The following is a 27,968-nucleotide window of genomic DNA, read 5'->3' as shown; positions in this document are numbered from 1 at the left end:
TTCTTGAAGCCCTGTTGATTTCAAATAGACTTAGACGTATGCACCTTTAACCGGATTCTGCTTCCAAATTTATTCAAATGTTTGCTTGCATTGACTGTGTTGTCAGGACGTTAGAAAGCAAATTCCTTAAAACAAATTTCTCTGCCCATTTCAGATATTGTCTTTCCCTTTCATATAATTACTTTTCATCATTATGAAAATTTAAGCTGGAAGTTGAAATGGAAAAAAGAGTGCTATAAATCTAACAAACCATGAAGCTATCAGCAACATACTAATTTAATTTCTATCAGAGCTCTTTTTTGACCCAGACAGGTCCATAAATGAGTTACAAAATGATTACAAAGAACAACAATATCAACAATATCCAATAAAACAAAAAAAAGCTATACAGGTTTATACATTATTAATATAAACTGAATGACAAAAAAGAACAATTTTTTCAAAAAAAAAAAACAACCCTCAATAATTCAATAGATTCCAAGTCCCTCTGTAATAAACCATTCTTACTCATAATCGGAATACTAATAGAGAGAAAGCGAACCTACTTGCAGAATACCATAGCTTCATTACAACCACTGAAAACAGTTTTTCCTGCATTTTCATCCTCCACATTTTCCACAGTAGAGAAATATGAAACAGGGCTTAAGTATGCAGGCTGGTTCATACTGGAAGCATAGATCTATCATGTCCCAGATGAGTAGGTTAGTACCAAAGAATTCTTGGCACAAAGTTGAGGAGTTAATTTAAATAAAAATCCTCTCCGCTTTGCAATTCTTAATTCTTGTCTGACTGGAAGTGATAGAAGAGCTTCAGTTTAAACACTCACCATAGTCTGGATGAAAAATTTGTCGAATTAGAAGAAGAAACCATTCTTTTGTTAGGCCACCCATGTCAAGACCAGCTTCTCCTACAAATGTAACTTTCAATTTCTTTTTCAAATCTGCTCTTTTCCTTGTCAGCTGTTTAAAAGCACACATATATAAATTAGTAAAAAGAAACATAAAAAACATTTTAATGTTATACCTTTTATTTAACATGTGAAATCAGTTTATTATTTAACTCAGACATCATAAACACATCTTATTAGTCTTTGAGGAATCAATAGTCCATGAATGTGGAACTGCATTTTCTTCCTATACTGAATCCTTTGATAATATCTGAATGCCATGGGAACAGCATTGTGATAGTTTGTCCTTAGAAGTGTAAGAGAGTGAAGGCAGGAATAGAATGTGTACATTTTCATATTGTTTCATATTGTTTCTCTTGTTGTTTCTCTTGTTCACTATATAATCTCCAAATGGAAATACAGTGGTATCTCTGGTTACGTACTTAATTTGTTCCGGAGGTCCGTTCTTAACCTGAAACTGTTCTTAACCTGAAGCACCACTTTAGCTAATGGAGCCTCCTGCTGCTGCCGCACCACCACCGCTGCTGCATGATTTCTGTTCTCATCCTGAAGCAAAGTTCTTAACCCGAGGTACTATTTCTGGGTTAGCGGAGTCTGTAACCTGAAGTGTATGTAACCTGAAGCGTATGTAACCTGGGGTACCACTGTAAGTGGTTGGTATACAGAAGATTTTTTTGCCACTGCCTGGCTGCAGTGATAGTGTTTTAAAACATTTGTCACAGTTGATTGCACAGTACGGTCATCATTTCTGAGTCAGGCCCTATGCACTGAATTAAAAAGAAGCTCTTGCCAATGTTTTGCAAAACTGCAAACATAGTTTATGATTTAGTTATTTATTTAAACTACTTCTACTCTGCCCGTAAACAGAAACAAAATATAAAAAACAATTTTTGTAATACAACTTAAAAGCAGTAACAATGTGTGATCTATAAAAGCAGCATATGATCATTTGGCAGAGTAAACGTCAATATACTGGTTGAAAAGACCATGCACTTTCCCCTCCCCTTCCTGCCCCTCCCCTACAACCTTCACTTAAATGCCATAACTGAAGATTTGCTGAAACCAGAGTTTCCCTTTACCACTGAAATGGGAAAATGATTTTATACTGGATTACACACCAGGTTATGAAACCAGACAAGTACCTTCAGGTAGATTATATGCATGTGCAGCTTAGAGGCATCTTTCAAGAATCAATATAGAAATAATTCTGTTTACCTCATCTAGTGAATCGCTAACTAGGTGCATTCTCCTCACTTTCACATTTAGAAACAACATGTTCATGTCAGGTCTCTGCCTCCGTGAGACTTTGTCCACAAGGCTTTGCTGTTTAGAATCCAAGACATAAAACAAAAGAATTAACTACAGCATATTATCATCTATGTCTTATGTAGGACTCTGAACTAATGAAACTCCTTTCTGAAACACTGTGGTTTATACAAAATATTGCAGAATAAATTATGCAATACTTAGAATAATAGAACAGTTTTCCACTGCCAATTTTAGATCGGGCAATCCTGCAAATTCTAATTTTTCTCAGAGTCACTGCCCAATGATATAGAATATTCCTTATACTGATTTTAATACAGCTTTGAATTAAAGCATTAGCCTCGTAGCCATAAACAAGTGCATGGAATTCTATGTAGGTGAGTGAGTGGGCTGGTGGAGAAGCATAGGAGCCAACTCCTAGGGGCTGAGGTTCCTTTGTGCCCCCCTAAAATATTTGAGGGGCCTGGGCTCCCCCGAAGTTGATGGGAATTGCCATTCAAATGGTGTACGTGTGTCACGTCATGTGATCGATTGTGTGGGGCGGTGCTTACCTGGCCCTCCCCATATTTTATTCAAGTTGGCACCCCATGGAGAAGGGAGGGAAAACTCTGACCCTCCTCTGCACCCAGCATAGAAACAAAGTAACTTGTCAGAGGGTGGAAGCCTTCTCCATGTCCAGAATAAAAATGCAGCAAGTTGCATCAGGGGAGATGGAGCTCCGACTCTCTCCTTGATCAGCACCCAGGGGGCTACTGAATTTTTTGGTAGCCTAGTAACATTTGTGGGCATATTTATGAACCTATTTTAATACATTATATATTTTAATTAAAAAAATACTTACCCGTGCAATATTTATCATTTGTTGTTCAGAATCTTTTTGAATAATAACCTTTTTTGCTGCTATAGAAATAATAAATGGATATTGACAGAAGGAAAACCTGAAACAGACAGAGAAGCATTAATTATATTACTTTCAAAGTGATTATATTAAACACTATGAATTAGAGTAGCCAAATACAACAAACAAAAGTCCTAAAGCAAGGCAATAAGGGACTGCCTAACAACCACCCATATCAAGACCACCATGTCAAAATATGGAGGCCACAGGTTCTCCAGCCCTGCTTTAAAGTGCTGAGCTGTAGCTTGGATTAAGTCCTGCTGTCTTTTTGGGGGAGGGAACAAGACCAGCTTTTTGAGGAATCCTCTCTTGTGGCAGAAAGCTGTCAATCTGAATCTTACCTCCTGCCATCCCAGAAAAACTGAAAACCCATCCACCCAGGTTGTTGCCACAATATTGATTCAAACTGCCACCCTACCCCTATATTCCTGTTATTCGTGAAACATGGAATTGGAAAACCATAAGTCGGACAATGTACCATACAGCTGTTTCTCCAAAAACTAGTAAAGCTATGATTTCCCAAACTATTAGCTATGAACATACTTTTGTTTGTGTGGACAGTTTGTTGAAGAAGGCAAAAGGATGAATAAGGAGATTAGCAGAGCATAACTGATATTTTGAATTAAAAAAGAAAAACATTTATTAACAACATGAAAGCAATATGTATGATATACAGGAGCAACAAATAATATTAGCCATGGAATAGAAATGCAACATGCTGGTTGCATTAGCCCAGCCACTGAAATGAAGTATTGTCAGCCTCAGCATGCAAAATATAGGACTTCGTTGCCCTAATAAGAATTCAGTGTTTGCAATCTGTTGCACATTGATCTTAATGCTTCAAAGCAGTCCACATTAAGATGAACAATGATGAAGAACAGAACTGCCTGAGGTCTTCTGAAAAGCTGCTGTGAATGGGCATACACATTGCTGAAAAGTATCTCTGAAAAGTACAATACTAGCTACTCAGAAAACATCTGAGTCATAAATGGGTGAAGAACTGCACATTAAAATCGGGGGAAAATGAAAAGTTTTTGTCTAATGTACACGAGTTTGATAACCTAACATTACCTATAAATTATTGGAAGACAATAGTTTTTGAAAAACCATTGTTTTTAAAATATCTTTAATTAAAAGTGATAGGATGACCACTATAGATGATGATGATGATGATGATATATTTATACCCCATCTGGCTGGGTTTCTCCAGCCACTCTAAAATGGACAGAATGGTTCATTTTAGTAAAAATGGAAACCCTGAAAATATTGCAACAAAAATACAGTCAGTGGTTGATAACACACAACCCATGACATTTAGTAGCCTTTAGACCATGGTACTAAACTCTTAAAAAATTCTTACCTTTGAGTATTTCCATAACATTGCCAATTATGATATTCTTCCATGAGATCAATATGATCCAGTGTAGAATTATAAAAATCCATATATGGAACAATAGAAGGATTAGCTAGACTATTTGAAGTATCTATAAAGATATATTTAAATATGAGTTTTCAGAAATGACAACCAGCTTTCTTTAGAGAAATGAAATTAGACTTTTTATAAAAAAAACAACAAAAATAAGTAAAATATACAGTAAACGGCCAGTCAATCCCTGAAAAAATCTTCACCTATGGAAGTAAAATCATGACTGCTGGAAAAAAATAAGTAACTGGGTGCCATTCGTTTAGCTCTTTTTCCCCTGAACTTTTAATATCTGTGCATTAGATTTAGAAACTTATTTGTTGAACAAGATGTCTACACAAAGATTAATGCAGTTTTCAGTTCTATATTCTTAAACAACAACCAGAAAATTAAATCACTGCAGTAATAGAAGTGATTTACTTATGCTGACATTCATTTTTTATTTCAGATGTATTCTGCATTGGCAGTCCGTAAATTTTCCAAGCCCTTAGCTGACCTGCTACCATTATCATGTAAAGTTCCCAATTTTTGTTCAGATGGAAGGTGTTAGCAATAGAATGTTAACAACAAGTGCACCTTCTGTGAGGGATGTGAAAAGACAGTTCCAATGGAAAAGTTTCTATCCAACTTCAAAGGGTGTGTGATTAATGGGTTCAGGGATGCTAGAGCTGCTGCTGCTGTTGGCACAAGGGAGTCCTGCCACAGATGACTGGGCCACTTTTGCGAGAAAGGCCAGAGACATCTATGTAAAACATAGATTTGTTCTAATAGACAGGTAATTGACTGCACATCACTAGTTTTACTGCCTGGTTGGCAAAAACACCACACATTATATAAGAAAAGCATTGTATTACAAGAAGGAACACAAACTAATTGAATCTGTGGAAACCTACTAAATAAAGACAACACTTTGGCTGCTGATGGAATCCACCAAGAACACTTTTCCAGAGGAGGCAATTCTTCAGGCTTTGCAGGAAAGAGTCGTAGAGAAATAAACTGTAGCAGCCTGTCTAGCACTTGCTTGAATCTCTTCTGTGATATCCTATAAGAAATATGCTGAAGTCATTTTTATGATAGAAAGCAAACTGTAGAATGTTAGTGGAACTCATAGCTTTTAATGAAAAGTATTTAATAGCTGACAAATTTCTATTGAACTGTACTAAAGTGGTATGGAGAATAGTTAGCAGAACTGTTAACTTTTTCTGTGGGCCAGTTCTAGTCTGTTAGTAGGTATAAGATGGAACTCTGGAGTAGATTAGGCATAGAAAAATATAGTATAATTTGTGTATTTTATAGTTGCTACAAATAATGAACCATGTTCCATTGACTGCCAGTAGGTTTTAAAGGTGTTTTTTTTAAAAAAAATAAAGAGCTGACCTAATCAGAACTAACATATTACAATAAAATCCCATTAGCAATGGAAGCACACACTTTCCAATTGTAAACAATAGAGAATGATTTACTTTTTAAACCAGTGAATTAGGAAGTGATGATCGCCTTCTGTTAAGGCAGCAATCTGTCTTAGCAAGTGAGCATAAATAACAAATGTTGACGTGGTACTAAATAGAGGATTCTGTAAAAGATTAAAAACACTTTGTTAGTATTTTGGTTGTAATTTATTTTTATACTATTACAAAAATCACCATAGTAAGAAATGATTGCTTCTATTTCTTTATTTATTAATAAAAGTATTTTTATACCACCATAAAATAAAATATATCAAAGCATAGTTATGCAGCTAGCATGCTGGTTTGACTGAATGCGTCCAGAGTGTGGCTAATGTTTCATTGTGTGCGTGGGTGCTTGTTGCTGCCTTGAAAGAGGCAGTGGTGGGGCCTCTCCTAAAGAAACCAGTCCTGGAACCCTTGGCCAGGAAGGACTATTGACCAATCATAAAAACCTCTTTCATGGGGAAAGTGACAGAAAGAATTATGATGGGGCAGCTGCAACCATTCTTGGATAATATGGATTTTTTTAGACCTGTTCCAGTCTTGGTTCTGAGCTGGTAATGGCACTGTGCTGGCCTTGATTACTCTGATGGATGACAATTACAGAGAGGGATAAGGGGAGTGCAATATGGGAATTGGGGGCACTGTATTACAGTGTTTTGGGGCCTACAAATGAGACTGAGTCCATACAGTAGCACTGGGAGAGTGCTTTTCAGCTCCCTGGAAGTTATGCTATGATGTGCCACAGGGCACTATTCTATCCTTAATGCCGTTTAATCAACACAAATTTAATTGACATGAAGCTGTTGGGAGCGGTCATTAGAAGTTTGAGGTCAAGATGCCATCAGCACCCTCAAGACACTCAGCTTTTCACTTTCCCTTTTCCTCCACCCACCGCCTCACTCTTCTCAACTCTACCTTGCACACATCTCACCCATTTTCATGCCTTTTCCTCTCTCCTATTGTGCAGCCTGCTTTGCACACATACCCCATTATCACATTTACCCCCCTTTTTCCTATCTCCTTCTCTCCACCTGTACACATAAAGGTAAAGGTAAAGGTACCCCTGCCCGTACGGGCCAGTCTTGACAGACTCTAGGGTTGTGCGCTCATCTCACTCTAGAGGCCGGGAGCCAGCGCTGTCCGCAGACACTTCCGGGTCACGTGGCCAGCGTGACGAAGCTGCTCTGGCGAGCCAGCACCAGCGCAGCACACGGAAACGCCGTTTACCTTCCCGCTATAAAGCGGTACCTATTTATCTACTTGCACTTAAGGGTGCTTTCGAACTGCTAGGTGGGCAGGAGCTGGGACCAAACGACGGGAGCTCACCCCACTGCAGGGATTCGAACCGCCGACCATAGGATCGGCAAGTCCTAGGCACTGAGGTTTTACCCACAGCGCCACCTGCGTCCCACCTGTACACATACCAACCCCATTTTTATGCCACGTCCTCTTTCCTTTTCTGAAGCTTCTTTGCACACACGTCATGTTCATATATGGTACTTTATCTTTAATATTAATAGAAACTTAAGAGCAAGTTTGTCCATTAGCTTATTCAGTTAGAAAATGTTAAGTTCACTTGATGGATGTTGTACATATATGGGTGTACAACATGAAGTTCCAGATTCAGTGTAGTCATGCAGAATAAATACTGTACTAACAAGTATCTCTTATGAATGATGGCACTAAATCTGGAACGTCATGTTGAAGACAACACATGGTAGCAGGAGTGAAATATATGACTGTGGGAAGGTACTATGGAATATTTGAGGGTTCCACATCCTTTATCTCTCTCACATGAGGCAGCTGAATGGAAGAGGGAGTCGTTTAAAATGTGCCATTTCCCCCTCTTTCAGTGTTTCACTCTGCTTGCTAAATTCATTCAACAGCAGAAGTTTGAGTAAAGCTGGGGTGAAAGAAAACAGAGATGAAAATTGTGGTTTTAAACAATGGCTGAAGATTGAGTAAAGCAGGAATGGGGGAGGGGGAACAAACCAGCTTTAACAAACAGCAGAGATGGGCACAACACAGAAACTAACATCAAAAAGATAACAGATCAAGACTTTCCCAACTCCCTTCTCACTGTACTCAAACACTGCTTTCAACAGCCACTTTCCCCCATGTTACCCCTGCTCACTCTTCTCAAACATCGGCTACTGTTAAAATTGTCTCGTTTCTTCTCTAAGTTTGTCTCCATCCATGTTTTACTCAACCTCTGCTGTTATTTAAAACTTTTATTTTTCTCTTTGTTCCCACCACCCCTGCTTTACAGGAAGTTCTGCTGCTGTTTTTCCTTGTCAGTATCCCTCCCTTCCCTCTCCCATGCCATGGTGACTGGTGTTGTGCAACCTGCCTTCTCTTTTACTCCCCTACCCCATGCAAATCCAGGCTTGTGATAAAGCACTACAAATCCTCCAAGTATTATTGTTATATATTTATTTATACCCTGCCTTTTCCTTTGATGGGACTCAAGGCAACTTACAGATAAAACAATAACTGTTAAAAACATAAAAAAAATCAACCATTAAAATACAATTAAACATTGATAGAGTTAAAACAATAGACACATATAAAATCTGCTTAAAATGAGGGCTGCATTCTGACTTCCTGCAAATCCAGGTTTGTGATGAGGCACTACAAATCCTTTAATGACAGTGAAATAACTACCTAACATTTTTATGTATATAGGAAGAAATGGTTACTTGTAAATTGTAAACTGACAAACTGGAACGTGTCCAGAGGAGGGCAACCAAAATGGTCAAAGGTCTGGAAACGATGCCTTATGAGGAACGGCTAAGGGAGCTGGGCATATTTAGCCTGGAGAAGAGGAGGTTAAGGGCTGATATGATAGCCATGTTCAAATATATAAAAGGATGTCACATAGAGGAGGGAGAAAGGTTGTTTTCTGCTGCTCCAGAGAAGCGGACACGGAGCAATGGATCCAAACTACAAGAAAGAAGATTCCACCTAAACATTAGGAAGAACTTCCTGACAGTAAGAGCTGTTCGACAGTGGAATTTGCTGCCAAGGAGTGTGGTGGAGTCTTCTTCTTTGGAGGTCTTTAAGCAGAGGCTTGACAACCATATGTCAGGAGTGCTCTGATGGTGTTTCCTGCTTGGCAGGGGGTTGGACTCGATGGCCCTTGTGGTCTCTTCCAACTCTATGATTCTATGATTCTATGATTCTAAATAAATTTTACTCACTAGGACACCAATGTGCTAATTCAAGCAATAAAATTTTATGCCTACCCACTTACAAATACCATTACAAACAGATGTGCTGATATGCCTTTTCAAATAGCAAAATTAACTTGGTTTGTGTTTCCTTGGGTCTCTTATTCCTCACTATTGCTGTGCTACACGTTGTGCGTGAGCACTGCAAACATACAAAGAGCCACACAGGAACAATTAGGGGCAAGTCAAAATAGCATAGAACAAAATGAACGTCAACAGAAGGGCTTCAATGGTGCACTTATTCCTTGGTAATAAATAAAGGGTTTTTTCCTACCTGTATTAGTACAAAATATGCTCTAAGATCATCTTTTGTACGTGGCCTGAAAGCAAATAAACGGTCCTAGAATGAAACATACCATTTCAGCATGTGTGCATGCCATAAATTTATTTAACATGCAATTCCAACTCCTTTTTCACCTGTCAGGATGTATACATGCAAGCACATACACAAAAACTATGTAGTCTTTCTGCATTTAAGTGTATAGAGTAGCCTACAACTTCTAGAATATGACTTCTAAACTGTTAAAGTTTTACTATATCAGCAAAATTAAGGAAAAAAATGTTCCAATTAGTTACATATGAAGAACTCTTTAGAAGACGCAGCATTGCTTGCATTTAATTATATGCTAACATAAAGCATAACAGGTTGCTGTTTGAGAAACACAAGTCCCGAAGATAGTTGTGTGGTTCTCTCCATTATGACCTATATTTGGAACAAACCTATCTACAAGTGTGCAGATTCATAACTTAAAAGTTCTGTGCAAAAAATGCAAATGGAGATTTCTTGCTTAAGGAAAATATTTTGTACCCATTTCTGTGAGCTTTCAGTTACTATTCATGCTTGCTTGAAAATAGTACCGTTTATAATCAGTTTGGAAACTGTAGCTCAAAAGGCCATGAGAGAACAGGAATAAATCTAATGCCCAATGAATTCTTTGAATCTTTCTTCACAGCAAAAAATGTAGGCCAGATATGTGAAAGATTGTTTTCAAGGACAGTGTCTAAAGAACCAAATCAAACAGAGTGTCAGGGCTTACTGACAAACATTAACATCAAAAGAAGAAGCAGAGGGTAGTAATAAACAGCAGTTCTCAAAAAGAAATAGAGGATGCAATTCAACATAAGGTTAAGTGGGATATGTGCAAGCAGAACAAGTCTGCTTGTGCATTGGGATTTCCCCGATGTCTGCTCATCCTAAACATCTTCTGGGGTTTCCCCCAACACTTCAGAGCAGATTTAGGGGGTGCAAGGAGGGGATGTGGGGAGGAAGGAGAGGGAGGAATGTCCCTTTGCCTAAGTGGACCTCATTTTGCTTGTGCAACAACTTAATTGAATCTCACCCAGAATCGTCAAGGTGGGGTATGTATTGAGAGTGGTACCATTTAACATTTGTTAACTTTCTTGAGTTATGGTGTGCAGTCTGAAGATCACACCAAATTAAAGAAGAGCCCCAAAAGGATCTCTCCATACAGTGCGAATGGGTGGCAAAATGGCAAATGAGAATCTATGTTGTGGGAAACAAGGGGGCAAACCCGAGAAGATGTGCCTTAAGGGGCTGAAGGATTTGATAATGATGCCAAGTATAACACACTTTCTAATGGCTGTGAGTTGACACTGGTATCTGTTTCTGCTTTGTTGAGTCCTGGGGGCATTTGAGGCATCCGTCTGAGGCCAAGCACACCAACAGCCCCTGGACTAGTATAGAGCTAATTTCATTCCCATTGAGTCATTAGGCATGTAAAACATGTGACTGGTTCTTTTAGGAAGCTGGATGCTGTACAAGATGGACCTTTGGTCTGATCTAGCAGAGCTCTTCCTCTGTTTTTAATATTTAAATTGTGATAATACACCATTCTGTAATGGAAGGATATCCTCAATCTCAATTAAGTCCACACAGAACAGAACAAAATTTGCTGATATAGTTTAATTTCTCATTGCAATCTTCATTTGAGGGGCTTGTTTTGTTGTTCTTTATGTCCAAGTTTTTATTTTTAAGCTTCACCTAGTTTATTTAGGCATTTTTTAAAAAAAAATTGTATGTATGATTGTTTGGATGGAGAATCCAAAGAATATTGAGGTCAGTAACAGTATCCTGGAATCTAGCATAGCACTATAAAATGATAGGAAAAACTATGGACTCTTGTTTTAAATGGGTCACTTCATTCTTCTATTATATACATATGGATAGTACAAAGAAATATGACAGTATATTCTTATGGCAGCATGTTATGCCTTTTCAGTCCTACAATTTACAAACCTTTTTCTGCCCTCTTATATATTGTATGCATCTGGCAAAAGAGTTCTTGTTGACAAAACCTAAATGAAGATGCTCAACCTAGGACTTTGATGTTTGGGCTACAAGTTACTAATTTTCCAAAATTCCATCTCAGCAGAAACTCTAAATGACTTGCACAATTTAAACGTATATAGAAGTTATAATTACCCCTTCCATTCCTGTAATAAACCATTAATTATTCCCTTAAGGACACACTTCTGGATATCTTGAGGCTAGAACAAATGAAGAAAGAGAGAGAAAAACCACAACCAGCATTTTATCACAGAAGCAAATTCTACAGATATCATTATAGTCCTGTGGTTGGATGATGATAAGACAATGCTCTTGTCAAAATTAGTTTCCATTCTTACAATAAAACACAAGTCATTATTTTAAAATTGGGGGGGGGGGGAATCTCAGTATTTTCAAGCCATTTATCAATTTATTGCTTAAATCTCCTGTTGGTAGTCTCTCTTCTAAGTTGATAATTCCTATTTTTCTTATATGAACCCCATCAAACTATCTCTTTTGATTCCATGTCTTTATATCTCTTTCCAACAGGGATTATCAGAGACATGTTAGTCTACCGTACCATTGGGTAATATAGCTCTGATTGTAGTTTCTGGTCTCCCATGTATTTGCTATCACATGACTGGCAACAACAGGCAACTTTTACCCCTTCTGCTATCTGGTGGTGAATGGTTGGCACATTATTGGTGAATGCAGATAGTACCCTATGCCCATCAACTATGTTTGATTTAAGGTAAAAGCACAGAGGCTGGGACACAAGGACAAGAAAGAGGTGTATACTGCTGCTCCATTGTTTATGCTACACATTTAGACTAACATAAGCATTTTTTATTCAGGGTATGGAAAACACGGATTATATTTGAACTAAAAGTTTGTCGTATATTATAAAAACTACAATTTGTACATGAACACAACTGTATATTCAATGTACAAAATGTGGAAAAAATACACTATCATTTTACTTACTGAACTTAGTAAGGCATCATAAACAGCATTCACAAACTTAGCATCAACTCCACAGTCTTCAATGGAATTAAAAGGGGCATCAATATTTTTCTGCAAATTGTGAAAATATATTAAAGAGCTGTTTCATGAGATTTGTTATGCCAGAGGTATTTTCAAACTTGCATTACAAATGCACATTCTGTAATAGCATCATTTATAAAACAATATAAAACAATTAACATTTAAAATGGATATTTTCATTAATTCTTTGCATTCCGATACAAACGGCACACCTTACTACACTGACACAACCTTTCTCCTGGAAACCACATCAAATTGCTGGTGCTATGCCAGCTAATAGGCATGTTACAAGCTACATGGCCAATGCCATGTTGGCTGTATGAGAGAGATCCTAACCTTTAATCCACACTGCTGGCAGGAGTTAGTATAAAGCAGGGGCAATCTGCTGCTGCAAGGTTCTAAGAAAGGGTGAATGGGTGATTGTACTTCTGGATCCAAAGGTGGCCCACTTTCTGCCTGAGAGATGACAGCAAAAAAGAATTACCTGCCCTTCCTCCACTACCACTGACATTGACGAAGAAGGTAATTCCATCAAGCCCAGTCCTTTGATTATTCTTCCTGCCATCAAATCGGCTGAGGTAAGAACTGTGGGGCAGCAGCTGCCTGCCCTCCAGGCCTGGACATTGTCATCCAACTGTGCTCCTGGATCTGATTTGGTGCTTCAGGGATGGATCTGCTCTTCATCAAGAGCAAGACAGTCAGAGCTGCCACTAACACTGGCTATGACTGAGTCTGCTTTCCCCTCCACCTTCCCATTTCTTTTTCTTCATGTGTCATATTTTTTTAAACTGTGAGACTGAAGGAATAGACCACCTTAGAACTGGTTTTTGTAAGCCACTCTGAGAGCTTTTTGGCTAAAGGGCAAGGTATAAATGCTGTAAATAAATAATAACTCTCTGCCCTGGCCAGCAGAACCAGGAATGTGGCAAGGATCCACTACTCTATGCCCTGCCCCTCTGGTCTTATTTTCTCCCTAACATGGTGTCAAAAGTTTGATAAAGTTCTACAGCTTGTTCAGCAGTATAACAAACTATCCATATGCAATCCTTTTATTTGATTTTTTAAAAAATGTATGGTATTTATAGCTTCCACTAGTACTGAAATGCTTTAATTAATTAAAATAGCTTTAATGGGCATAAGACAGTTGTTGAAACAGACTGCCTTGATTCCTCTGTCTCACATTTAGTAGATGACCCTTATCCCATAATAAGCCAATGGGAGCAAAGAACTGAGGTTCATAAAGATTAAGGCATTATATCCATAGTCTGTCCTTTCTTTTTTAAATGCACTGGAATGCCACCAGCACTGCCCTTGTGTGGAGACAGCTGCTGATAACAGAATCTGCTAACATAACATCTGGCCAGACTTAAACTGGGTGGTTGCTTGCAAGCATGTTTCATTTTAAAAATGCAATGGAAGTTTGCCTGTAAAAGGGTAGGTGTGATTAGATTAAATCCCAGCGGAACAGATCATTAGCATTGTCAGACATGACAGCATCAATGATTCCCTTGACAACTTCCTTTGGCACATGTGAAGACTCTGAGCCTTCATCTGCTCACTGCCCCCTTCTTCATGGAGGTGATGGGGTGGTTACTTTTCTCCCTTGAAAAGTATTGCTACAGAATTAGGGGGGGGTGTCATTCTATTCATAGGCCACTTCCAGGCCTGTAATTCTGCATCTGAGAGGTTTAGAATCTAGCAGAACCAGCCAGACCAGCTTCTTTATTAAGCTAATGGCTTTAGCCCACTCAGCTAAATACCATCATCAGCATTTTAAAGTGTGACCCCTGTTGCCATAGAGACAAATGGGTGATTTTTTTCCCAACCTCACCTGGCTGGATGCCATGTCATCATAGGACAAAGAACAAAAGGCCAAGTGGGGCTGCACATGTGTGAGTTTTTCAGCTGCCTTGGATGCTGGAGACACAGAGGCTTGACTTTTTCTGTAGGCAGAATACCAAAGCTATGGCTTTGGAGGGACTTCCCTAGAAACCTAATAGGGAAGCAAGATCTGTTGGAGAATGCTGAGAGCCCTTCCATCCTATGCTCAGGTTGTATACATGTGTAAATAAACCATATACCCTAAAGATACTACCGTCTCCATTGACCTTCATTCCAAGGTAACTAAACCTTGGGTAAGGGCAGGAACCGCTGGAGTCTCTTGCCACTTGGAGACTGGGGTGCATGAAACACTATATAAAGTAGGGAGAGTGATGCTCTCTCCTACTCTCACCTTCAGTTCTATGTGCCTTTCAAAACCAGCACATAAGCAGGTGAACAGAAAGTAGAGTGACTGAAAGCATACGAAGAAAAGAGACGCAATCTGGGACACTGGGGGAAATCGGAGAGCTATGGGGGTGAGAGTGAAAGAAGGCATGGGTACATACTCATATCACATCCAATACAATTGATAACTTTTAATTGCCTGATTTTTCATGGGTTTCCCCAAGCCCACATCCGTCAAATCACAGGTGTCACCATTGATTGAAGCATAACCATTACAAATCTGGTGCTTTCCAGTGTTGCTGTGTCACAAAAACAGGGACTCAATACATGGATTATCATAATTTTTCTATGAGATCCCCTGAAAATCACCATCAAATCATTGATCACATGTGTCTACAGATGGATTCTGTGATTTGTTGGCTGCTTTGGTTTTTTTCTGAGGTTTAATGAAATACTAAAAAAATCCATCAGAATCTGTGCCTGCAACACCTCCACTAAAGTTTTCTGTAGTGCTTGACAGAGGCAGATTTTTTTTTTTTTACTGTATCAATATAAGCTTTAATTTTATAGTGGATTTTTTGGGAGACCCTGTGTAAAATCATGCAAATTCAAGAGGAACTGTTTTAATTCTACTGAATTAAACTTTTGCCCAGATCACATTCAAAGGTAAAAAGGTTTTGTGTGTGAACTTTGTTGTTTATCTGGAGTGGGGTGACCCAGGGAGGGGTGGGGGAAGAGAAGCAACCAGAGCAGGCTGTGTTTCCACAACACACATTCCAGATTCTAATTGTGCTTGTAGGCCCCAAAAGATTGGTAACAGCACTATCTAGTGGTGTGGGTACAGTTTTCCAATCTTGTGTGTAGCGTACATGCTATTTTCATATATATTACTCTTCCTGGATTGCTGTGTTTGTAGGGTTTCAGTAATCTTGTCATAGATCAAAAATGCAGTATAACACTGGTAATCACTGTGAAAATGGTCTAACAATCAGTTTCATGTACCAATATAAAAAGCCAGTTTTACTATTTTCTTATACAAAATTAGATTTTAAACATGCCATTTCCCTTAATTTATCTAGCTTCTACTTTTGGTTGCTATGTTTTAATTATATATATTAGATAAAACATATATTTGCATTATTGCTAGTTAATGTTTAAGCGAATTAAGATGTGTTTGTGGTGATAATGGTGGTTTTTACCTTAAACGCAGTATTGATTTCTGGAAAAGAATCAAACGTTTTTGAATAAAAATCATACACTGTTTTCCAGTCTCCTGATAATTTAGCTTTTTCTATGTCTTCCCTAAACAGAAAGCACAAAATGCAACCAATTATACAGCTAGCAGAATATTTTACACAAACAGCTTTCAATACATTTTAGACACCCAGAAATATAAATACTAGGTTGTATCCCATAGTTGTATTTAATTTCTTTTTCATAAATTTTAAAAATCCAAATTACATTCAAATAGGTGTAATTACATTCATGTAAAAATAGCACCCATAAATGCAGTTAAAAGCAGAGAACCTTACATACTTTGGACCATTAGGGCTAGGCATGAAATAATGAGGAACTAAGGAGCTGAGATCCAAAGAAATGCACAGCTTCTTCCACATATTCCAAGGCAGCTCTGTTTTGCTAGAACAAAAGCTCCCCATGTCACATAGCAAGCTGCTTTTATTAGTAAAGGAAATTTCACAAGCAGCTTGTGATTCAACACACGGTCAGTTCTTTAAAAAGAAAAATGCTAAAAGTTAAGCTACTGGAAGACCTAAGCTAGTTCTTTAGGTACAAATTGATATGCTCAAAGCAGTGATCCATCTTCTCCAGTGCTCACTCCAGAGTGCTTGGGAGCAGGTTGCCATTTCTTCCTCTTTTACCCACCAGCCTGGCACAAGACGTTTCAGGAACACAGCAGTGTAGCTGGCCTTTCATTCCAACCTGAACATAATCCATGTGTAGCAGCAAGATGGCAACTGTGTGCCATGCCATGTCACCTTAGCAAGACAGCAGCAGAGGTTGCATGCCACAGCAGACAGCCACTGAGCAAGTGAGCCAGCCAGCTACCTCATGAACCATCTGCCTTAGGAAACAAGATCACAAAAGCAGAGAATGCATGCCAGGCCTCCTGTCCCTAAGTTGCATGCTATCCAGGCAAGGTCATAATGGGTCAGTAGCAGAGGCAGATAGCCAGACCTGCCATCCATTGTGATGGGACAAGCCACATGATCACAAAAGGGAGCACAGTCGAGGAAGTAGCATCAACAGCAGGGACCAAACATAGCTAATCCATGAGTAAATGAAGCATTCAATCACAATGTGCCCAAGGTAGCTGCCTAATGTTGTAACATTTGAGAAAGGCATGTAATGTCTTTGCTTCCCACCCCCGCCCCCACCCCCAGTACCACCTCCATCTGCCACCAGGCTGTGAGAGACAGCAGCAGCCACCCTGGCAGTCATGTCTGAGATGGGATTATTTCCTACTTCACCTGCTGTGGCCCAAAGATTCTCTAGCAAAGTGGCTGCTGGAATCCATGGGAACTGGGAGGAAGGCATGTAACATATTTGCTCCCTCCTAGCATCTCCTACATCTGCCTCCAGTTAAAAATACATTCATTTAAAGGAATTATTTATTCCTTGGTATGCATTCACAGGTTATATAGTTGCAGGAAATTAGAGTATGAAAAAATATGTATTTTCCAATAGAAGATGACCCATTTGGGAGTTTAGTATAAATATTAGAAGCTTTGTTTGGTTGCTGGATACAACATCTATTTTTTTATTTAGAATAATTAAAAAGAACATATAAATAAATCTATTAGCAGTACATATACACAAAATAATGCTACTTACCGGAAGTCTATTAGAGTTTTTGTTTGGACGGGAAGAGGATGTTCTGGTGGGACTGAAACTTTCATTTCTGCTGTAAGTATATCTACAGAGGTGCGCTGTTTTTGCCTAACATCGTGGCCAAGGGATGGAAGCTCTTTTGCTGATTCAGAAGCAAAAGTTTTAAAAAATCATAAACTGCAACTACAAAAATAATTAATTTGAAAGTAAACTAAAATATAGAAACTATGTCTACCTGAACCTACCTGCATATTTGAAAGGAACTACCATTGAAATTCCACATAAACATAGCTAGGATTAGGTTGCAGTGATATCTCATGCCCATACATTTGTGCAAGTCATAAAATATACATTAAAAATATATATAACTTGTTTGTATCTAGAGGAGCACTAGCAGGAAGGGACTGATGCAAGATGACTTTCATAAGCCCTTTCCCCAAAACCTTGTCTGAATGGGATGGGATGGGGTGGGAAGGAATGAGCTGAAGAGGAAAGGAAGTCACCAAAAACTGATCAGAAGCACTTTCCATGAGCCAGGAACTGTATAAACTGTGGTTCTTGATTCTGGTTTTTCCCCCTAAACCATAGTTAAGACTAATTACAGTTTGCCCCAGTTTTGAAATAATGACAAGCCACAGAAACAAAACTCCCAATATCCTTCCTGTGGCCATACAGGAGGAGAGAGGAGTGAATGAGTCTGAGACTTGTTCTCATAATGTTAAACCATAGGTTAGTGTTATGTCTAAACCCAGTCATAGAGTTAACACTTATGAAGTTCCAGCACCTGAGTAACATTCAAATTCCTTTCAAACTGGAGCTATATTTCATATTCTAAGACCAAGAATGTAAAAGAAACCTTCTACTGCACCAATTTAAATGGGAGTTTATGAAAAGTTTGAATAAATCACTAATCTTAGTGGGATAATATAATTTTAAAAAGGAAAGAAAGGTTTTGTTCATGTGACTTAAAATAATAAATAATATGTTTCATGATCCTTATGCTTCTGAACATCAGTGTCACTGATTTTAAATACAGCAGCACCCTTTCTAGCATTATCTTTGAACAAACTAGAAATAAGCACCAAACAACAACATACTAAATTAATTAGTAAAAAATTTAAGAAGCTTTAAATAGCTGTACCAGTGGTGCAGTTTACAACAACACCTTAAAGAATACTATATACACTGAAAACTATTGATTATAAAAATAATTAAAATCCTTCCTGAACTCTGTTCTAAAAATACGTGGAACTGTTTAAGTGATGGTAAGATTTGTAAAGTGTTGCACTGCTGAATAATGGTTTTGAGAATGTTGCTTGGTTACATTATGCAAAAATCACTTAACCAATGTATGAGAGGCAAGAATGTTAATGAAAAATCTGATGAACAAAGCATTTCTGATAAGAGAAGAGAGACTAGATTATTAGAGCATTAACTGGAAATGAATGGGTATGAAACAGTGCCATTTCTTCAATGACTGATACAAATGTCATGACGTGACATGGTACAATTCTAGTTCAGAATTCTAAGGGTCAATTTCCAGTTTTGCTCTACACCCAAACCCTTCCAACCATATTCTAGCATATATTCAAATGGGCAAAGCTGTCATAAAACCTGTGTTATCATAGATACAGTTGCAATTCCTGTGGCAGTTTTTTCAGCTGTCCTATCCAGGAACAGCAAATACTTATGTATAGTGTTTAACATTAACCAGCAGTACAGATCCTTTTGGATTAAAAAAAAAAAGACTTGCCCCCAATGTCAGTCATATTCACCCATACTGTTCTGATTGTAAATTTAACAGTCCTCTCTGCCAGGGGCGGAGGAAGGGGGTGCGGTGGGTGTGGACCACCCTGGGTGTCACCACTGAGGGGGGTGACAAAATGCCGGGCAGCACTCACCATGGGGTCTGCAGCTCGCCCGAATCACGTGTCTCTCCTGGGAGTGACATGGTGGCTTGGGCGCGCGTCGGCTCTGCACTGCCCAAACGGTCCGCCCGCTGTCTCCCCCCTAGCTGTAGGGTGGCTGAGTGGGTGGAGGCAGGCAGACTCCAGAGGCCCCATGGTGTGCCCTGCCCCTATGGGCACCCAAGCGGCTTCCTCCGCCGCTGCTGTCTGCCTGTGATGGCAACTCAACCCTGACTACAGTGGTACCTCGGGTTAAGTACTTAATTCATTCCGGAGGTCCGTACTTAACCTGAAACTGTTCTTAACCTGAAGCACCACTTTAGCTAATGGGGCCGCTGTGCCGCCGGAGGCCGATTTCTGTTCTTATCCTGAAGCAAAGTTCTTAACCTGAAGCACTATTTCTGGCTTAGTGGAGTGTGTAACCTGAAGCGTATGTAACCTGAAGCATATGTAACCCGAGGTACCACTGTATTCTTACACACTTTTTCAAAAAAGGCCTTCCAAAGCATCCAAACTATCTTTACTCAAGCTCTTTCAACAACCCCACTTCTTCTATACTGTCAATAGAAAAAAAATCTTGACATTTAAAAACAGCTAAGTAGGCAGCAGGCTATGATTACTGCCACTGAAAAGCTTACTACATGCACAAAGTGCACACTGTCAATGTTACACTCATTGTAGCTATTTCATCCTAAAACTCCCTGCTGACTTATTTATCTGTTCTAACTTGCATTTGTTAGACTGTTAGCTCTTATTGTGCTGTGTCATTTATTATGACTTTAGAGTACTTTGCATGAACACAGTTCTACTAGCAAGCACCAAGGCACTGTCACAACACAAACAAAAAACAAAACAGCTACTAACAACAGTGCACCAAGTAGCTCCTGCAGTCACAAATGGCTAAATAATGAAACTTTTGTTCTCTTACTGTTTTTTATATCTGCAATAACAAATTCTGTAGGTGAGCTTCCACTTCCAGTATCTTCTTGTTTCTGGCTGATGGTTGAAATGAAACTGCTGAATGGTGAAATATCATTTTTTGGTCCCGTCTCCAAGCTCTGCAATTAGAAAAAAACATTTCAATGCTGTGACATACAAGTTCCATTGATTTCAGTGGAATTTAGGGCTACTTCAAACATTATGAGAGTCAAACATGCATTTTTAACATTGACACAGTGCTGACACGTTTACATTTTTACATTCATACACCTCTCTTTCCAAATTAGTTTGTCTGTCATATTATATTAGTGCACTAAAAATGTAACAAGTGGAGTTATTAGGTACACCAAATTTTATCCGGGTTCTACCCTAAAAAAGTATATGCGGACACTTTTCTCTCTAAAGGTACCGTAGATTCTGGCATATTAGGCGACTGGGCATATTAGACGACCCCCCAAATTAGCAGCTGCAATTTGGGGATTTGTCTTATAAGCCCAGTTGCCTAATACACTGGGCAGCTCCGTGCCGGGAGAAAGTCGCCCAGCGCGGAGCCTGCTGCCCGCTGCTGCTGCTTCGGAGCCGCTGCCACAGCAGCAGCGGGCGGGGTCAGGCTCCGCTCTGTGCCACCCATACCCGGCGTATAAGGCGACCCCCGGCTTTTAAACCTCTTTTCTGGGATTAAAAAGTCACCTTATACGCCAGAATCTATGGTAGATGTTAAAATCGATATGAAAATCTTAAGTCCTCAAACTCATTGAGGACTCTCTGGAGCCTGGATGTGCAAGAGACCACCTATGGAAGAACCCCCGGACCAGAACTCTCCTCCTAAAGGACAGCTAAAGGTGGAACCATGAGAACTAGATGAGCCCAGAGTAATGCCATTTGCAAAAATATTCCACACAACATGCCACTCTCTAAACTTGGATACTTGGCTGACTAGTTCTTTAACCCTTTGCTTTGTTTTAACTAGAAAGGGAGCATATACTTTGAATGGCATACTCTAACCATAAGTGATTTGTTCTGTATTGAAGTTGTATTTCCCAAGAACATTCTTTAAATAAAAGTAATTAAAAGTTAAGCAGATAAAAGTTTTAAAATTTCATGGTTTAATAAACACAAACCATTCTTATAATATCCTGCTTTTAACATATAACATTTTGCATAAAGCTTGAATCACAGATATCTCATATTTCAACTTGGAATGTATTTGTAAGGAAAACATTTTTAGAGCTGAATTTTTTTGAAGTATTTCCACATAGTAAATAACTGTATGTGAGTTTTTTGATGACAATATTGTCACTATCTAATCAAATAGCCAATGACTCATCCCACCATCTGCTGACAATCTACTTAGAAATAAAATGTTAGTGACTATCATTTATCCTATCGTGTGCTGACAGTATTCTTGGTATCCTTTTCCCTTGCCACCAAGGAATCTGGTTAAAATAAAACCATACCATTTGCTGTATGCAACTACTTAAGAATTAGGGCAGATAATTATTACAGTGATAAAGCATGACAGAAAAAGAATGTAATATACTCAAGATAGCTGTTCTTAGACAGAAAAAAACACCTATACATTGGGCAGAGGGAATACTTGCACAAGCTCTGCAATAACGTCACCCACCATTAAAAATAAATTATTATCTTTCTCAAAAACTACAGTGCAGCACCCATCAATTTGATTTCATAACAAATTAAGAGCTATTTAGCCAATATTAGTAGGCTGGATTCTGATATACTAACCACAAAAGGATTGCTTTGGTACAAAAATAGAATTGTACCCCACATACTAAAAATGGTTTAGAGCATGCCATATGGCACTTCCCTGTCCTCTCTTAATTCAGTGCCTCTGAGCCAAACAAAACAATATAGGATGCTGAAGTGTGTGGGTCTGGAGTACCTACAGAATGCACAATACATTTTTTTATACTCTTTTGAAAGCTATTCAGGTTCTAGAAGCAGCTTGGTCAAAGCTGTATCTAAAGTTGTTATATCAGAGAAAGGAGAGGGCAGGCAGGGTCAGAGGAAGATGATGAAAAGTAGTGCATCTGGGTCCAGTCACCAAAAGAAGGAACTCATGAGAGAGAAACTGTCCTACATATTGTGGCCAAAGTACTTGCAAAGTACAATTAGAAGAGGCAAATCCCCATATCCAAACTATTGAGAATCTTATTTAGCCATCTTTACTACTCCCAAGACTTCAGCAGGCATTGCTGACATATTTTAAGCATACAGTGGTACCTTGGTTTAAGAATAGCTTAGTTTATGAACAACTTGGATTAAGAACGCTGCAAACCCAAAGTAGGTGTTTTGGTTTGTGAACTTTGCGTTGAAATAAGAACATGTTTCGCTTCCTGTTGAGTGTGTTCCATTTGTAAATTGAGTCCTCCACTGCTATGGGAAAGCACACCTTGGTTTAAGAATGCTTTGGTTTAAGAACGGACTTCTGGAACGGATTAAGTTTGTAAACCAATGCACCACTGTATTTAGTTACAGGGCTCTCAGGAAGCTCTACTCCAATTCCCCACATATATCTGCATCCATAAGGGCTAGAAACATGTCTTTTATTTTAAAAAGCAGAGATTCTCAAGAAATTGATTTTCTACTCATAACCACATTCTATGGTTCTTCTGTGCGTCCACAGAATTATGTCAAATACATTCCTGTCTATTAATTCAGAGATCTACAACTTGAGTGCTTGTTGCTATACATTAAACAATTAAGGCATAAATTTTTATTTAGAACACTAAATAAAAACTCCTTTGTGATAAATGGGCTCCAGTTCAATAGCTCTTTCTTCTTTTCTCATTTCAAAATGTTTTATAAGCCTTGACGTTTGTTACCAAAATATCATTGTGTTCTTCTCCATCTGTTACTTTCCCTAGATACAACGAAGCATCTCTGTAACATAGTTATATTTAACACATTTTGTACTTCCTTTTTTTGCTACCTCCACCCAAGCCATTCAGATAAATAAATATAGACGTACAATTGTTATTCTTCTAAAATAGATGTGCTCCCTTTCCTTACGTTACAGATATCTGTAACGCACAAAACAAGACAATCAACAAAGATTTCAGTGTTAAATGCATAGGTAAGCCTTTTAATTATTTGAGCTTCAGCACATAACTTTCATTGTACACAACTGGAAACAATCCCAAGCAGTGCTGTCTTTAGCTGCCGGGGTGCAAAGATGTACCCAGCGCCCCCAAATTTAGTTTAGCCCCCAAATTAACTTTTATTAGGCTTATGTCAGACACCACGCTTAAGCCTTATCTCCTGTTTACGAAAGAAGGGAGGAAAAGAAACAAACTTTTTTATTTGCTCATTTATTTACAATACACTTATACTTAAGTAAACAACACCACCACACTTAAATTTATAAGTAATGTTTAGGCACCTACTTAGGAGAAACATCAGTCGTGTCAACAGTGCCACTGACCCTGCTGCCGCATAGCAGCTCAATACAATACGTAACATAATATTTTGATGTAAGAGTTAATTTTGCGTGCACAGCACCGTTGTGAATGACAAGTGCTGCTGCTGGCACGGCACATCTTTGGTAAATGAGCACACAAAGTCGAAAGTCCTTTAGTGAAACAGTAGGTATACATTTCGGTAATACCTAGGTATATATGTATTTTGTTTTTCTAGCTTGATCAAAATTATTTATTATTTCATAACAAGCAGATAGTTAAGAGCTTAGGCGGCTTCAGCGGTGGGTGCCTGGCGCCCCCCAGAATTCAGCACCTGGGTGCCCCGCACCCCTTGCACCCTCAGATAAAGACAGCCCTGATCCCAAGTACTATTTATGTATTGAATTTGTATCCCTCCTGCCCTCCTGAAGGAATCCCAGGGCAAACACATCCAGAATTTAAAAATGAAACAAAAACAGAGTGAAAACGTTCCGAAAACCATTAGCATAAAAGATCTTTTAAAAGTTACAGTTGGCCTCAAATGTTAAGAATCTAGCTGCAATATTGGCCTCTTGGGATGGTGCAGTTAATTTGGCCTTCAATTGGCGACTGTGAGAACAAGATGCTAGATTAGAAATGCCACTGGACTGATCTGAGCAGGCAACTTATGTTCTTAATTTTTAGGCACTTAACTTCAATCTGAGTTTACAAAAGACTTTCACACAATTAGGACTTGAGTCATCATCCCCACAAATGTGCTTGATTATAATTTTCTACCCTGGTCTACATTTACTGTGAATGTTCTAGAATTATTTGCTAGGAAGAAAAAGGATGCTCAGTATTAGCTGAAGGGCTGGTGAGTGACTCTCACCCCCTGCTGCTTTTTTCTTCAGATGGCAAATTGCACTTTCCACTAGTAGGAGAGGAACAGAAAGCCGGAAGCAGAATGAGATTTGCTGCCTTGCAGCACAGGGGCCATGGATACATGGAATATAGCTTTTCAAATTCTCCTCAAATGAGCCTTTTGGCCTATTAAGATATTTAGAACAGGCTCTTCTGCAGTACCATAATGTGCTCAGTTAGATTTGGCAAATACACACTGTCACTCAATTGCTGTGAAGATCCACATGCCTTTCCACCTTGTAGGGCATCTGTTGGAAGGAAGTAAAGTTCTCAGCAATAAACCACAATATTCTGACACTTTAAATACAGGATGTTGTTCCATAAGCTAGTGATTCTATTAGGATCATAAATCTTCCACAGAACGAGGCTGCCAAAATATCAGTGCCCATCATTGGTTAACAACTTTTCTTCATGCATGTGCCATTTTGCACTTCTAAAAAGTTTTGTTTTAGTCATTCTGAAAAAGTTCTAGGTGCTGAGCACTCCCTCCCACTCTACCATTCAAGTGAGGGAGATTCGTGTAGCTTTTTGAACACAAATGAGTGATGCATAATAGAAAGATAACCTTCTCCTTCTCTAAAAAGTGTCTACTTACCTTTCCTTTTGCCCCCCCCTTTGTTGCTGTTAACATTTTTTTGACAGGTGTGCATTTAAGATCCAGTGGATCATGTATTTCTTACCCCAATAAGTATGGGGTGCCTCATTCATTGTTTGTGATGCAGTATAATCAGTCTATGGAAATGTGGCTAGATGTCATTTAATGCATGGAAGATCTTGGGGAACATTCCCCAGGCCCTTCTTTTTAACCTGGATTTATCAATCCCCCAAGATTCGACCAATGATTTGTTTACAGTTAGGCAATTCTAAGCATTCATTTGTTGCTTAACTGTTTACTTTATAATTGCATTCTCCAAAAGCAGTCTCCAGTCTCTCAAAGCTATCAAACTATGAGAGAAACTATAGCTGAGAAATTAAGGTTAAATGGTGAGAATGCTATAAGCATTAATGCATTCTAAATACAAGTACATACCATAATTGTGCCCCGTTGGAATTGTACACACTAGTTCAAAACACAACCCCCTGGAGTTACTTTGAAAGGGTGTTGGGTGCTCCCCCTAATTTGTCCTGCTACCTGATTAATGACCTCAAGCTTTCATTCACAGTGTATTTATATTTATATTTATAGCAAAATACTTGCTCCCCTTAAAGGGTCCCCCCCCCCGAACTAGTTTCTCTCAATTATCCCCTGCAGTCCCCTTTTCTCCCAAACAGTCTTGACAAAATCTTCCTTGATACTTATTCACTGGACTTACAGATATTTAAACTATAGTCATGCTAAAAATTTGTCGATACATCAATGTTATAACGGCCTTGATTTAAAACGAAAAACAACGTGTTGGGATCTTATTCCGTGCCAGAACAGAGAAATCCTGGAAACCACGCCTACGCAATCTGTCCCATTCAGCACGCTAATTGTTCCGACAATGTAGCCAAAAATGGCAGGACCATTAAATACTAGCTGCTTCTCTATGGATAAGTTTATAAGAACCCCCTCCCTCCACCCCCCAAAAACCCCACTGATGCCAATCACTGGGTGCTGTTACATTAGTGAAACATGTACACCTGAGAGGGTGGGAGGAAAAGAAACAAAACCTCCCGTGAATTTCATGCCCTTTGCTTTCCATTATCACCAGGAAAGATTTGGCCTTAAGCTGCTTTTTCACGGGAGTTGAAGCTGAGCCATTCATCCCAGCATCTCCTGGTGAGCTCAGCAGCGAAGCATCTGTGGACGGGGAAAGCATTCCAGCATCCCTTAAAAGAGCATCTCAGGCGCTGGTGGTGGTCCATGAAAGCTTTTACTAGCCTTGCCGCAATCAGTCTGCCAGCCTTTATTAAGGAGCCGCTGTTTTGCTGCAGCAGACCGCTAGGAAGAACCAGGAGCTGGTATATACAAACATAGAATGCATACATACCCCAGAAGCTGCCCTGGGCTCCGTCAGCTGGGGAGGCAGTTTCTTCTCTCCTCCTCCTCCTCCCTCCTCCTCCTCCGCAGCCGCCAGCGCCGCCGCCCTCTCGTCCTGCTCTGATCCCGCCGCCTCCGCCGGGGAATCCGCTCTCTCTCCCTCCTCCGCGCCGCAGCCCAGCAACAGCCGCTTGTCGCCGGCGGCGGGCGAGAGGAGCTCCGAGTTGGCTTCTGAAGGCTGCAGCGACATCCTCTCTCCCTCGCAGGCAGCAGCAGCAGCAGCGCTCCTCTCTGTCAAACCAGCCCCGGGGCTGCTGCTGCCGCTGCCGCCATGTGTCCTGATCGCCTCCGTCTGTCCCCTCCTCCTCGCCGGCTTTTTTTAATTTTTACCTCAGGCAACCTCTTTTACCTCAGAGGCACATCCACGACGAAAACGATGACGCCCCGCGCCTCCCCCGCCTCAAAGCTATGGCTCTCTCCCCAGTCTGCCCCCTCAGCTTCCCTCCGTATCGCCGCCTCAGGAGGAATTTGCTGGCTGCCCGCAAGCGGCGCTTCTTCTTCACACAACGCCCCTGTCCCTCTTTCGCGCCGCCGCCGCCACCCCGCTCCCGCCCACAAGCCGCCGGCTCCCTCTCTCGGCTCGGTCTCCCCTCACTCGGCTCCTGTGCCAGCCGCTCTCAGAGCAAGGGCGACCTCTCTAGGTCGCCCCCGGAATCAGCAGAGGCGGCGGTTGGAGGAGCCGGCGCGGAAGAAACAAAAAAGAAAAAGGAAAAAGGAGCGGGGGCCCGCGAGACGTGGCGGCAGCCTTAGGCGCGGACACCCTCTATCGTTGGTTTCTTTCTCTCTCCCCCACACACTTCCCTTCAGTTGGCGAGGGAGGAGCCGCAGACTGGAGTTGCGAGGCGGCACAGGCGGAGATTTCCCCCCGCCAGGGTTTCTTCGCCACAAAACCCCGCAGAGCCGCTGCGCCGCCTACAGCCCGGGGCCAGAGAGCGAGGCCGCCATGTTGTTTTAGTGGGCGGCATGTTATTATATAGGAAAACGCCGCGCTGGGTGAGTGGGAGGGAGGGGTTGGCCGCGCGGCTGCGAAAACTCCGTAGCGTCAAGGGAAGCTGCAGTGGCCACTCTCCCCCGTCATTCCTTCGCCCGCTTAAGGGAACTGCCTGCCGCGCGCTCTACGCAGACTTAGAGGGATTCTCTAAATGCTGGTTGGGTTACCGGCAGGACGTTTTGAACCCCCCCCCCAGCTTTGCGC

The 27,968-nt window shown here is 40.1% G+C and overlaps 1 protein-coding gene and 1 long non-coding RNA gene across 2 annotated transcripts in view; both read right to left on the bottom strand.

Moving 5' to 3' along the window:
* HECTD2 (HECT domain E3 ubiquitin protein ligase 2) overlaps positions 1-27,507 on the bottom strand; it is a 34,891-nt gene extending 7,384 nt beyond the window's left edge. Inside the window, exons 1-13 of the mRNA XM_053388683.1 lie at positions 26,724-27,507; positions 20,418-20,547; positions 17,586-17,724; positions 15,932-16,034; positions 12,447-12,536; positions 11,619-11,683; positions 9,450-9,495; positions 5,958-6,067; positions 5,388-5,536; positions 4,432-4,555; positions 3,015-3,111; positions 2,123-2,230; positions 827-959 (exon numbers count right to left, since the gene is read on the bottom strand). Coding sequence (XP_053244658.1) covers positions 827-959; positions 2,123-2,230; positions 3,015-3,111; positions 4,432-4,555; positions 5,388-5,536; positions 5,958-6,067; positions 9,450-9,495; positions 11,619-11,683; positions 12,447-12,536; positions 15,932-16,034; positions 17,586-17,724; positions 20,418-20,547; positions 26,724-26,963 — 1,534 coding nt within the window. The 5' untranslated portion in view covers positions 26,964-27,507. The remainder of the gene's footprint in view (positions 1-826; positions 960-2,122; positions 2,231-3,014; positions 3,112-4,431; positions 4,556-5,387; positions 5,537-5,957; positions 6,068-9,449; positions 9,496-11,618; positions 11,684-12,446; positions 12,537-15,931; positions 16,035-17,585; positions 17,725-20,417; positions 20,548-26,723) is intronic.
* LOC128414038 (uncharacterized) lies at positions 6,123-8,646 on the bottom strand. The gene is made up of 2 exons (XR_008330564.1): positions 7,358-8,646; positions 6,123-6,976 (listed from the first exon to the last, which is right to left on the bottom strand). It is a non-coding gene; the product is annotated as an uncharacterized LOC128414038 (long non-coding RNA).
* Positions 27,508-27,968: the final 461 nt, after the last annotated feature.

The sequence above is a fragment of the Podarcis raffonei genome, chromosome 5 (genome assembly GCF_027172205.1).
Source record: "Podarcis raffonei isolate rPodRaf1 chromosome 5, rPodRaf1.pri, whole genome shotgun sequence".
Lineage (NCBI taxonomy): Eukaryota > Metazoa > Chordata > Lepidosauria > Squamata > Lacertidae > Podarcis > Podarcis raffonei.
Note: the sequence above shows the minus strand (reverse complement) of the source record. Positions and strands in the feature narration are given on the sequence as shown.